Source organism: Gadus morhua, chromosome 13 (genome assembly GCF_902167405.1).
Source record: "Gadus morhua chromosome 13, gadMor3.0, whole genome shotgun sequence".
Classification (NCBI taxonomy): domain Eukaryota; kingdom Metazoa; phylum Chordata; class Actinopteri; order Gadiformes; family Gadidae; genus Gadus; species Gadus morhua.
The window spans coordinates 23,220,366-23,234,043 of NC_044060.1; the positions used below are offsets into that span (position 1 = coordinate 23,220,366).

Sequence of the window (13,678 nt, forward strand, 5' to 3'; positions counted from 1 at the left end):
TTATGTGACGATTTCAAAAACTTTTTTGGTTTTGTTTAAAGCATGCTATACGCGATTGGTTGGTTAGATTGGTGGCATGGAGAGCAAATTAAAATGATTCCCGCTTAAATACGAACGTTCTAGATGTAGCCTATAAATACTCCCGCTTATCATCACTTGATATCCAAACCACTACGGCGTTTCGATCTCTGAACTGAAAAGGGGTGGGTTCGTACAACACCGGGTGCCCAGTCCGATTAATACTTCAGCCGATATTTTTTTCAGTTAGTGAATAAAGGTAGGTAGGAACCAAAGTGTCCGCCGATGTTCCCTGGGATCCACGCAAGCGAAGAGCGTCTACATTCCGATTGGCTGTCAGTGTTTGGCCGCTGAAGCGAATAATAGTCATTTGCATAAAGTTAAAAAGTTTTCAACTTCTTTTTGACGCTCTGGTCGCTCAACTTTGGCCGCTGGTAGCGTTGGTCGCTTTGGTCGCTCTTGCCCATAGAAAGTGAATGACTTCCGGCGATTTGGTCGCTCAATTCGCTTCTGGTGTGGACGGACAGTAACACCATGTGATCACTGAGCGCAGTAACCTTATACTCAATTCTCCCTATCCTACCTGCAATGCCGTTTGTACTCAAGACTAAATCTATCCTACTCTGTTTTAAAACTCCTCTCACCACTTGCCTCCTTGAAAAAACCCTCCCCTCTGGATTCCTTTCCCTCCACACATCTATTAAACCATTGTCTCTCATAACCTCCTCCAACACACCTCTTGACACGTCATTCCTGAAACACATACTTGCAGACGCATCCAACCTCCCACACCACACGTTAAAGTCACCCACCCCCAAACAGTTTTCCACACACATTCCCCCCAATCCCTCAAAAAAAAAAACTCCTCTCCTTCACCTCATTCGGCGCATACACATTCAACAATCGACATATTTTACCCAAGTACTCAAAAGTAATTCCTATCACCCTCCCATCACCATCATCCACACACTTCGTCACTTTCTCAACCACTCCCCTTTTCACTAAAATTGCTACCCCTCTTGATTTAACACCACCATTATTCACATACATGTCCCCCATCCATTCTCTCTCAACCACCCTCATAACCTCCTCATCCCAATGTGTCTCTTGTAAACATATTATGTCTGCCTCACACACCATCAAGGTTTGCTGCCTCCTGTTCCTGTCCCTTAGCCCATTAGCGTTAAAAGAAGTTATCCTGATCATTAAAAGTATAAATGAGAAGAGATTCCACACGTTATATTATTAATTTGCACTTTTTTTCCCCTTATCTTCTCTCTCCTTCCTCCCCGATGGTCTTTTCCTATTTCCACCCACCACCTCCATGTTTTCCTCCCCACTGTCTGATATATCCGAAGCCACCCACTTCCTACTTTCTGTAATATCAGAAGCCCTCGACCCAAACTTAATCCCGCTTGCCACCGACCTTCCTCCTCCCTGTCCCACCACAGTCATTCCACTCTTTCCCACGTTCTTCTCCCCTCCTTTCGCTCCCTCACCCGCGCTGCTCCGCTCCTCTCGCTCGTCCGTCCCCCTCACCGCACTGTCTGCGCTGCAGCCGTTCTCCTCCCTTTCCATCTCTCCTCCCGTCTCCGTTGTCTCTTCCGCTGCGCTCACGTCCTCTACCATTCCTTCCTGCTCCTCGTCCTCCTGCTCTCCTTCCCCGCCGACTCCCACGCCACTTCCTTCCGCTTCAGTCGCCTCAGCTCCGCTACCACCTTCTCCTTCCGGTCGCTCCTCCTCCTCGCCGACGTCCGTCTCCCGCCTCCTCCTCCTTGTCGCCTCTGTTCCGCGTCTGTGCCACACTCTCTTGCGTAGTGCCCCTGTCCATGGCACCTGTGGCATTTAAACTCCGGACAGTCCCTCAGAATGTGCCCCGGTTGGATACACATCCTGCATACCTTCTCCTGCCTGTCGTGGATCACCCGGAAGTACTGGGGACCCGTAGCTGTGCTGAACTGCGTCGAATACGGCAACGACCTAACCAAGTCATTAAACTTCACCTTCAGAAACCTGGTCCCGTCTGCAATGTTAGTGCCAGGCCACATTCTCCTTTTGATCGGTGAGGCAGCAGAGACCCCCCACCCCTGTAGCTTCAGAATAACATCCTTGTCCGTGGTGTACGCCGGAAGCTCCAAGAACGACACCACCGTTTCGTCACTGGTAAGCTCCTTTGCAACTATAGGCCTACTAAAGGCCGATATATGCTCTGTTTTAGACGTAACGCGTAAGCACGTAAGATACATAACCCCCCCTTGCGCGGTAAAATATCCCCCCTTACGTGCTTAAGTGCGTCGGCCCAAATTCCTGACTATGCGACTAAAACACTACGGCCCTACGCAGCTCGCAAAGACTGATTGGCCAGCCAACCACATCCTTTCAGGAGTCTCACATTTCCGGTTTTACAGCATAATAGCGCCATTTTTAAAAGGCCGTGACAGAAGCGAATGAAGAATTTTGAAGAAGGAGAACTGCCGCACCCCCTGTCTGAGGCCCTGTCTTATCACAGAAAACGATTATTTCTAAAAACTCCGGCCAAAGTGGAGATTTCTGAAAACGCCGGTTATGTGTTGTGTCAACGGGGAGAAACGGGATTTTGGGTTCTGAAGCGTCACATTATGCACCAGGAAATGCTTAACGTCATGTGAGCGCCCGCTGTACCGTATTGGTCCGAATATAAACACAAACCCGACCTATGTTTGGAAAAAAGATTTGAAGACCAGATCTTGTTTTTATAAATAAATAAATTGTATTCATTGAAATAATATACGAAAATTAAAAGGCATAGAATAAAACACTGCATTGCCACTAAACAGTAGTGCAAATAGGCCGTACTGATGTGTACACAAAAGACTATTCCTGACACTCCTCTGCCCCGCTGTGTTCGCTCTGGCTGTGGTCGCTCCGCACTGTTTCGGCCCGTGACAAAGCGGGTCATCGTCGCTGCTGTCCAAGGCATTTTGAGACGCAGCATTTATTTAATGCTCATATGACCTAGTGCTGAAAAAAAGTTATATGAAAAAGTGTGAGGGGAGCGGTGGCGCGCTAAACTTGTTCTGTGAGCAGCTGGATGTGAACCATGGTGTGAACACAACGATCGATTTTCGACTGTGCGCGCATGCACTGGTGTAATTGAGCTGCGCTGCTATATATCTTTTTTATCAATGTTGCGAGTCTAGTCCAGGCTGAGTTTTTTTTTCCAGCACCCCCTGCTGAGAATACGTTTCCGAGGCTATGATTATAAATATAAACAAGCCAGCGATTTCCACTTCCACGCCCACAGATTCGTTCGTTGCTCCCCCTACTCTTCTGGCGGAGAATCCCCTTGCAACACGCGCAATCCTTAAGGAACCTTACGGGAACCGTGAATCAAAACTTGTCTAAAACAAGTCCCTTGTGTAAATTACGTGCTTACGTCTCTGCGTCTAAAACGACCCTAAATAGGCCTTAACCCCTCTTCTTTTGAAACCGTCCATTAGTTTATTCTTCCCGCTGAGATGTCCCATTGTCAATTCGTACCTTTTCAAACCAGTTTTACGGCACGCCATCAACTCCCCGCACACCTCTCTCGTCACTCTCATAAACTCCATCACCGTTACTGGATCTTCCCCGATCAGTTCCACACTCACGGTCAGTTCTTTGTCGTATCTAATCTCTTTATCACCAGCCTCTCCTCCCCTCTGGTCTATCTTTCCGCAGTCTACTTCATCCGAGCCTTTCCCGTTTCCATGATCCGTTCCCATTATGTCCGTCTGCATAATAATCCTTCCACAAAACAATGGGAGAACTATGTTCCCCCCAAACAGTGAGGTACTGTTTGGGGGAGATGTATCAAGAAAAATCAAAAAATAAAGCACTTAAACAAGCATAAAGGTAGCTACAAACACTCGCCTGCTCTCTGCTCACTTCCTGCTTCCTGCTCGCACACCTGACCGAGATCAGACGAGATCGGGCGTGCCTAAAGTGGTATGGCCGTAAGCAATTATAGACTTGACCATATTAGCTTTTATACAGGAGGAGGACGTAAGGAGTGAGAGCGCTGCCGTGGCCAGAGACGGGAACTTGTACAGAAACAATGATTAGATCCATAATGAATGAATGAATACGTTATTCCAGACTCAGAGTTACATATTTGAACGCAATGCATTACACTGCTTGGGCGTCATCGTTTGCGTGATCTTTTGAAGAAACGTAGCGTTGCAAAACCTGGGATGGACTAAGGTGGACCGCCGTCATTGCAGCTCTCTGCTACGTCACTACACTGTCCACATGTTTCACAAATAGAGTTTGAGGAGACGTCGTCAGAGTCTGTATGTTGCTTAAATTCTCCAAAACAGTGGGCGCTAAAGATCAGGGCACGGTAGGCCATTGCATCCAATGAGCTCCGAGTTGAAAAAGTATAATGCTTACAGCACCTGGTACTTCCCAGGCGGTCACCCATCCAAGTACTAACCAGGCCCGACCCTGCTTAGCTTCCGAGATCAGACGAGATCGGGCGTGCCTAAGGTGGTATGGCCGTAAGCTAATTATAGACTTGACCATATTAGCTTTTATACAGGAGGAGGACGTAAGGAGTGAGAGCGCTGCCGTGGCCAGAGACGGGACTTGTACAGAAACAATGATTAGATCCATAATGAATGAATGAATACGTTATTCCAGACTCAGAGTTACATATTTGAACGCAATGCATTACACTGCTTGGGCGTCATCGTTTGCGTGATCTTTTGAAGAAACGTAGCGTTGCAAAACCTGGGATGGACTAAGGTGGACCGCCGTCATTGCAGCTCTCTGCTACGTCACTACACTGTCCACATGTTTCACAAATAGAGTTTGAGGAGATGTCGTCAGAGTCTGTATGTTGCTTAAATTCTCCAAAACAGTGGGCGCTAAAGATCAGCGCACGATAGGCCATTGCATCCAATCAGCTCGAGTTGAAAAAGTATAATGCTTACAGCACCTGGTATTCCCAGGCGGTCACCCATCCAAGTACTAACCAGGCCCGACCCTGCTTAGCTTCCGAGATCAGGCGTGCCTTTTTTTTTTTTTAATCTTTTTAATGTTTCCAATTTTTTTACAATTTCCCGTCACTACTTACAGCAACCTGGCCTTCCGAGGAGGTCTCCCATCCAAGTACTAACCAGGCCCGACCCTGCTTAGCTTCCGAGATTGAGCGTGCCTTTTTTTTTTTCTTTTTATAATCAAAAATATTCATATTTTATATACAAACATATTAATTATACAGAGAAAAGACAACTGAGGTAACTTCCCTAAAATAAAAAATAAAAGAACACGTTTCCCGTCTTCCATCACTGAAATAAACTGCATCCATTCATAAAACTTTCAAATAACACAGGAAGGAAATCACGTGATGGCCGATGGCAGCGAGTGAGACGTGCGTGTCCTCACCTCTTTCTTTTTTCTAACTACTGTTTTTTCCTTCTTGGCTTTCCTTTTCACCAGCAGCTCTGCCTTTCTTTCCCTTCTGTCCATGGGTTCGTCCGCCTCGGACACCGCCTCAACGTCCATTTCCTCCATCCAGCTCCTCCCCACTTGGTCCCGCTCCTTCTCCGGGGCCTCCTCGATCACCCACCCCTTGAACATGGCTCCTGGGCCGAACCCTCCATCTCCTCCCGGACCTCCTCCGCCCACCAGGGTGCTGTCATGGGCCATTTTCGGCACCAGGTCCCCAGAGGTACCTCCACCCACTCCCAGCCCGATCGCTCCCCCGGCTGGTGGATCCTCCGGCAGGACGACGTCGTCCACAGTGCAGCAGAGTGGCTCCATCTCTGCTGCTGCTGCCGCCGCCGCCAACGCCGCCGCCTCCGCCACCGCCAACGCCTCCGCCGCTGCATCCGCGTCCACCACTGCCGACACCTCCGCAGCCTCCTCTGCCAGCACCACTGCCACTGCCGTCGCTCCACCATCCTGCCGCCCCTCCTGGTTCTCATCCGCTCGGTCTCCTCCTCTCACGCCACGCGCGGGCATTCCCGCACGTAGTGCCCCTGCGTCTGACATCCGTGACACGTGAATTGTGGGCAGTCTCTCAAAATGTGCCCTGGTTGTATGCACATCCGGCATACTCTGACCTGTCGGTCATGAATTACTCTAAAATACTCTGTGCCCTCCAGTGTTTCAAATTTGGTTGAATACGGCAGTGATCTCACCGTCTCTGTGAACCGTACCCTTAGGAACCTTGTTCCGTCTGCTATTTCCGTGCCAGGCCACATCCTTCTCTTTATTGGGGAGACAGCCTTCACTCCCCACTCGTGCAGCTTCACCAATATCACCTCATCAGGTACATATGTCGGCAGGTTCAAAAAGGAAACAACCAGCTCATTATTTATCATCACCTTCACAAACACTAAATTGTCCTTTATCTTCAACCCATCCAGCAATTTGTCCTTTCCGTCCACATTTTCCATCATAATTTCATACTTCTTCTGTGCTTTAATCCGACAGCCAATTACCACCCCACACATCTTCTTTATTTCTTTTAGCAGTTCCATCATTGATACACCTTCTTCCCCAATAATCTCCACAGCAACCGTCAGCCTCTTCTCAAAAGATTGAGTCCCACCTTGATACAAAGCCTTCGTGTCATCGTCCATGATCCCTCTCGTTGTCGTTTCCACTCCACTGTCGGCGTTCTTCGTCTGTTGCTGCGTCTTGCCGTTGTCCATAATCCTGCTCGTCGTCGTGGTCTTTCCATGGTCGGTATTCTCGGGCGATATCTGCTCCATGCCGTTGTCCATATTCTGTGCCGTTGTGCTAGCCAGTCCGCTGTCAGTTTCCATGAGATCCGTCCTACTCCTCTCTACTCGCTCTCTCCTCTCCATTACGTCACTCATTCAGCACACAAACAAACAAAAAAGACGTTCCCCCGAACAGCAAGCTGCTGGGGAATAAACCTAACACAAAAAGTAAAACACACTCACTCACTTTCAATCAAACACAAACAAAAAAAGTCCACCAGCTCTCTCCACCTGCTCTCTCTCTGCTCATCCACTTCCTGGTTGCACACCTGAACGGGATCAGACGAGATCGGGCGTGCCTAAGGTGGTATGGCCGTAAGCAATTATAGACTTGACCATATTAGCTTTTATACAGGAGGAGGACGTAAGGAGTGAGAGCGCTGCCGTGGCCAGAGACGGGACTTTTACAGAAACAATGATTAGATCCATAATGAATGAATGAATACGTTATACTCGAGCATACAGAGGGGCGTGGGAATTCGGCGACTACCCTCGGATAGGTCTAGGCCCAGCGGACTTGCTTTAAAAAAATGTGGCGCCCCTGGCGTTTTTTTTGGGTACTGCAATTTCGATTTTAAAAGTTCAAAGTGAAGCGTTTTTTTTTTACAGAGGGGCGTGGGAATTCTGAATAGTGCCAGTGGTAGCCCTTGGTCCCCTCTTCATCCCCTAGAAATTTGGAGCAATTTGGAGCCACAAGTTTTAACATTGGACGACTTTTAAAATTGACCTCACGGGAGCAGGGGGAGGGGCGTGGGATCATGGTTAGGGTTGGGTGGTAGGATTTTATGAGGCCGACGTTTGTGCAAAATTTTGGCCACCTGGTGGCTTGTTTTGGTATAGAAAATCGCATTTTCAATTTTTTTTGTGTGGAGTCAAAGAAAGTATGGAGTCCAAAAAAGTTCCCACAGAAAATGTCTGGGAGCACGTTTTAGGCCAGTTCGAGTAGTTTGGTGGTGGTCCTGTGCAGCACTTTGGAGATTTTGTTTTACTTGTAATTTTGTTCTTTTTTGCTGGGCTCGGTTTGACCCTGAATCTGCAGGAATTATATTTCTAGCCCCTTCCTAGGCCGAGAAAATAACTTAAAACCGATCAAATTTCTTTCCTTTTTTTTTCTTTTTTTTTGATACCTTTTTTTGCTGGGCTCGGTCCGACCCTGAATCTGCAAGAATTATGTTTCTAGCCCCTTCCTAGGCCGAGAAAATAGCTTAAAACCAATTAGGGTTAGGGTTAGGTCAAAATTAAAGCCGGTGCCGCCGAAGGCGGCAACGGCGGGTGCACGGGCCATCATCAGAATAAACCCCGAGATCCCCGACCCACCCCCACATTCAAACCCACAGGTTGCAGGGAACCCAGTCTGGCGATCCAAATCGCCTCCACTCTGCGGCGCTGGGCGACAGACCAGTTGGTTGGCCTCGAGAACAGTACTCGTGAGGGCAGGCCAGCCATGCAGTATGAAGTGGTTCACCAAAGGGAGGTGAGTAGCTTTATTGCGTCTCACATTATATCTGTGTTGTGTGAATCTGGTCAGGAGAGTGTTCCCGGTCCCGCCCACGTACTGCATATCACAGGTACGACAACTGCAGTTGCGGGTGGCCGGCCCAGAATGTTTTTGTGTAGCAAAGACGTCACCGTTGCTTGGGTTGCGAGCCCAGGGACGGAAAAGGTAGAAATCTGTTAACCTAGTGGACCTAGGTTGGGTCAGCGGGCTTAACTTAGCTCTGACTAAAAAGTCTTTCAGATTTCTGTTTCTTCTGTAGGCCGCGATAATGCCATGAGAAGGCAATATCGCGGTTTCGTCTTGCAGCCGTTTGAAATGCGTTCTGACCTGCCGGGTCAGTAGCGTGGAGGACAATGAATGGGTGATAATCAAAGGTAGACGCGGGCCCACGACGGGCGGTCTGGTAACCTTGAAGGTCTTGAGGGAGGAGCGACGAGCGCAGCGCGAGTATCCCCTGGCGGCGAGGGCGGTAAACAGTATTTTGACTGCGGCCATGAAGTCTGATTGGTTCGAGCATATCCTGGAGAAACTCAGGAGCTGTGATTTCAGGAGGCCGGCGTATGTGTGCCTGGGGTGAAAACTCGAGCCGTGTAGCAGGGCGTGTGTGTCCGTCGGTTTGAAGTAAACCTTAACGTTTAACCTGAGCTTTTCGGCGAAGTCGGGGCCTTTGAATGTGGTGGTGTCCAGAAAGTCCACAGACGACGTGCTCGTGCATGACTTTAATGTGATCGACGGATCGTGTGTATTGAGTATGGATAGAAATTGATCGAAATCCGCTTGCGAGTGGGGCCACACTCCCCATATGTCGTCCAAGTAGCGCAAGTAGCAGAGGGGTCATTTGGGACAGACAGCGAGCGCTGAGGCCTCCCACTGCGCCATAAATAAGTTGGCGTATGAGGGGGCGAACTTTTTCCCCATGGCCGTGCCCTTAACCTGGAGAAAAAAATTCGCCGTTGAAAAGGAAATCGTTGCGCGTTAAGTTGATTTCTAGGAGACTCAGGAGCTCCGCGTCCGGCCGTGTGACATCAGGGTAGAGTGTAAAGGCATGTTGTACGGCGCGCATGCCACCGGCAATATCGATATTTGTGTAGAGACTGTCCACGTCCATCGTGAACAAGATGGAGTGCGAGGGGACGTGTGTGTCTCTGACCTTTTGGACGAAATCGTATGTGTCCTTCACATAACTGGCGTGCCTGATAGAGAGGGGGTACAAGTAGTGATCCAAATATTCTGCCGTATTATAGGTCTCACTACTGCAATCCGAGACTATGGGACGTCCCGGAGGAATCTCGGATGGCCTACTCCAGGCCGCAGGGTCCTTGTGGATTTTGGGCAACATATAGAAGAGCCTGGGCCTGGGCTCGGCGTCCCCAATGAGGTAATTGCGTTGTACGCGTGTTATATATTTTTTACGCCATAAGGTGTTGATGATGGTTGAAACTAGGGGCACGGTATCGACGTAAATGGGGCGGTCGAGTTTAGCGTAGTAAGTACTATCGTTAAGCTGCCGGTAGCCCTCCCAAAGGTACTGTTCACGGTCCATAAGAACCACAGCACTGCCCTTGTCGGCGGGCTTAACGATGATGTCGCGGTTATTGCGTAGTTCGCGGAGAGCCTCAGCTTCCTCAGGCTCGAGGTTGTCACGAGCCGGGTGGAGGCGGAACGAGTCGCGAAGAAAAGCGAGGTCCGAGTCCACCAAATGCGCGACACCAGGAGGGAGTTTACGGGTGGGCGGAGCCCACGTGGATTTAGGTGTAAAGGGGGGCCGGACGTAGGGTGGGTGGTTTTCAAAATAAGCCGCAATTTTGAGTTTCCGATGGTACTCTTGAAGGTCCGAGCGGACCTGATCAAGAGCACATGTGGAATGTGTTCCAGCCGAGGGGATATAAACGAGAGGCCCCTGTCTAGGACCAGGAACTGAGCCGCAGTGAGAACAAAAGACTTAGAGAGGTTGATGACGGACTTGCTCCCCCGTTGCGTGTTATCAGTCTGTTATCGGGAGCGGTCAGTTTAAAGCCTCAACCCAGTGGTCCAGGATGAGGCTAGCCGTATGCCGAGACCAGTGGACTCCGTCCCGGTCAACAACAAAGGAGTTCCTAGCCAGGGCGGGGACTGATTCGCACCGGGACTCGATATAGTCGTTGAGTCGGCGGAGATTCTCTTGCTCCCTGTGTAGGCCGCACGTGCCATTTTGAGAGTCTTTACTAGGTTACGAATGCCTGTTTGCGCGGCCGGATGAGACCTGTCATTGAGGCCGAAGGCTAAAACGACTTTATGCACGTCGGGGGTGACGGTAGTCTTGGCCAGAATGGAAGCGGCGTGGGCGAAGGTGGCACCGGGGAAGCTATCTACCTGTAGACTGGGGTGTTGGAACGGGGGGAATCTGGAAAGGTTAGAGTCACCGATGATGATGTGTCGCTCCCTGGCTCGGAGGGACCACTCTATTTCCTTGTGTGCGGTGTTGACGTGACGCGTGGGCCTCCGGGTGGGCGTGACCGGGATGACGCCGTCGGCAGGAAACTCGAGTGCGAGTCTGGCGTGGGCCGAGCCAAGGGGGGTGGTGGTGGCGACGGCGGGGGGGGTAGCGGAGACGTCGCGATGAGGAGTAGTCTGGGCAAACCCAAAGCCGGGTGTCGTGCCGGGAGACTGAAGAGACTGAAGAGACGTCCGGAGGAGAGCGGAGATGTCCCTAACCCCTAACCCTAAAATATACTTTAGTGCCTAATGTTTTGTAACCATCTATAATTTCAGAAAAGAAGACTATGGTGTCCAAGAAGGGGACCTGCTGGAGAGGAAGGGTGTGTTTAAGAGCAATGCCGGGGGTGGTGTGAATTAAGGATGTGAATAAAGTGATTAAACTCAGTTTCCGACTTGTCCCATAGACCAAAATGTCATCGAGATAACGATAGTATAGGAAGCGGGCGTGACGGGCACTTGAGAGACGCTGATTCTTCCCAGTCAGCCAAATAGATATCTGCATAGGCTGGTGAATATTTTCTGCCCATAGCGCAACCGCATATCTGAAGAAAAAAAGATTTGCCAAACAGGAAGTCATTTCGGGTAAGGGTAAGTTGTAGAAACTGTAAAATAAAATAATCAGGGCGAGATGAGTCGGGTGATGCTTCTAATGCTTTTTTAACAGCCTCTAGACCAAGAAGGGTGTCAATGTTAGTGTAGAGAGAATCAACGTCTATAGAAAAGATGAACGTGTTCTCAGGGACCTTTAAATGTTTCAATTTATTTACAAATGTATACGTGTCTTTGACGTAACTCGAATGTGAATGGGACAGGGGATTTATATAGTAATCTATAAACTCTGCCAGGCGATAGGACTCAGAACCACAGTCGCTAACAATAGGACGACCCGGAGGGACCAGATGTGGGACAGTCCAGCTCTCTGCAGCCTTTTGAATCTTTGGAAGAAGATAAAATAGTCTAGCGCGAGGAAGATCCGGGCCATAAAGGTAGTTAGCTTGTCTTGATATTATAAGACGTAGCCTTTTCATTTGGTCAATAAGAGTTCTGACTATTGTTTGTGTTTCCAAGAACATCGGCTGAGTGAGAGGGCGATAATAGGTAGTGTCGTGAAGTTGGCGCATCGCCTCCAAAACATAATTGGTACGATCTTGTAGTACTATTTGGCCACCTTTATCTGCCGGTTTGATAATAATCTCCTGTCGGGATTTTTATGTTTTTGAGAGCCTGCTGTTGCCGGATGTTGATGTTGCCCTCCCCTTTATGTCATCGGGGTCGGAGGTCGCGAAAGGACCGGAGGTCGTGGTCAATAAGGTCACGTAAAGGTGACGAGACGGACTCCAAGGCTGGCTCCCACATGGACGGTATGGTAAACGGCAGACATGGGGGACTTGAGTCACATGACTTGACTCGAGTCAGACTCGAGTCGCAAATTTGAGGACTTGAGACTTGCTTGACTAACACTGATAAAAGACTCGACTTGACTTTGACTTGGTCTTCATGACTTGAGACTTGACTTAGACTTGAGACAGATGACTCGAAATGACTTTTTTAAAGTTAGATTAAATGTTGGATATGGGATTTGCGATACGCCAGCCGATTTTAAAAATACACAACTCAAATGGTCCTACCCCCTCTCGTTCAACGCTGACTCTGACTCCACCCATTCCAAGAACATGGACGCGCAATCACGCAAACACAGATGCGCGAGAGTGAGCCAGGCTAGCTAGGTTGGGAGTTTAGGGTTGTCTTCTAGTGCTAGGTCCAAATGTTGATTAGCTAGTTAGCTAGCTCCAGTAGCTACCGCAGGATAACAACAAACAGAAGCTTGCTCTGGGTCACGAGCTTTGAGTACGTGCACGAAGTGGTCACTCGCGGGGAGCGGGGGAGGGGGAGTGCAGTACGATTTTCATGTCAGTAGGCTACTTCTAACTCAGTGGCTGCAAGTGGGGTATAATAATGATTTCAAGTAATTTTCAAGTAAAATTACACCGTCAGAGCCAGAGCGTCAGACTGGGCTGTTCTCAGCATACCGCAAAAAAATGAAGAGGGTTCAAGTTCCAGTCCCCAAATTCAGTTGAACCACTACCTGGACATTTGTGATGGACAGAGCTGCCTTCAGTTTTGGGCCTATTCACATAATGGTTTTGGAATGTTTTGAATAGTTTGAGTTATTGTTAATGTTAAGACATTTTTTATTGTTAATGTTGAAATAAACTCAACATATAAACCACTCACTCTACCGATTTTTAAATGTGGAAACTGGGTTAGATGATCAGATTTTTGTATGACTTGACTTGTGACTTGCTTGACCTGAGCAATGACTTGACTTGTGACTTGCTTGATTCTCACCACAGTGACTTGGGACTTGCTTGAGACTTGAAGGTTATGACTTGAGACTTGCTTGTGACTTGCACATGAGTGACTTACCCCCACCTCTGGTAAACGGTAAGTAGGGATAATCTGTATTAAATTCAAAATAATCCTAGATTTTTAGGCGTCGGTGGTAAGTGTGTATGTCTCGCCTCAATAGGTCGCGGTCAGGAAGTGACGGTGTTGGAATGAAGGTAAGGCCACGTTCAAGGATTTCGAGTTCTAATGGGGACAATTGAAAGGCAGAGAGATTAGTAACATTGGAAAGGGAGACCGGAGGGAACGACAATGCGACTGGTGACCCAACTATAAATCCAGTTGAGTCAACCAGTCCTTCATCATCAGTCTCCCAGTCTCCGGAGTCCAGTGAATATTGTCATGCGTGGTTTAAAATTTAAGTAAAGATAACTGGTTAAGGTAGCCAGAGCGAGAGTCCACATATTCTATGCCTTCTCTCACAAAGGTATTGAAAGCCTTAACGCAGCGATGTTGGCCGGTAGATAACCTCATAGAAACGGTCAGCAGTGGGACAACAATACGGGCCTGTGGGAACCTCTCTCTA

The 13,678-nt window shown here is 48.8% G+C and overlaps 1 protein-coding gene, 1 long non-coding RNA gene and 1 other non-coding gene across 3 annotated transcripts; 2 read left to right on the top strand and 1 right to left on the bottom strand.

Moving 5' to 3' along the window:
- Nucleotides 1-1,844: 1,844 nt before the first annotated feature.
- On the top strand, nt 1,845-7,089 carry LOC115556905 (transcription initiation factor TFIID subunit 4-like). Its single transcript, XM_030374321.1, has 2 exons — nt 1,845-2,181; nt 5,558-7,089. Exons 1-2 carry the CDS (start codon nt 1,888-1,890, stop codon nt 6,044-6,046), a joined length of 783 nt encoding a protein of 260 aa, XP_030230181.1. The 5' UTR covers nt 1,845-1,887; the 3' UTR covers nt 6,047-7,089.
- Nucleotides 4,422-4,541, bottom strand: LOC115557902 (5S ribosomal RNA). The gene has a single exon (XR_003979281.1). It is a non-coding gene; the product is annotated as a 5S ribosomal RNA (ribosomal RNA).
- An 839-nt stretch (nt 7,090-7,928) lies between the features above and the next one.
- Nucleotides 7,929-11,121, top strand: LOC115556909 (uncharacterized). The gene is made up of 3 exons (XR_003979140.1): nt 7,929-8,244; nt 9,513-9,646; nt 11,020-11,121. It is a non-coding gene; the product is annotated as an uncharacterized LOC115556909 (long non-coding RNA).
- The last annotated feature ends 2,557 nt before the right edge of the window (nt 11,122-13,678 follow it).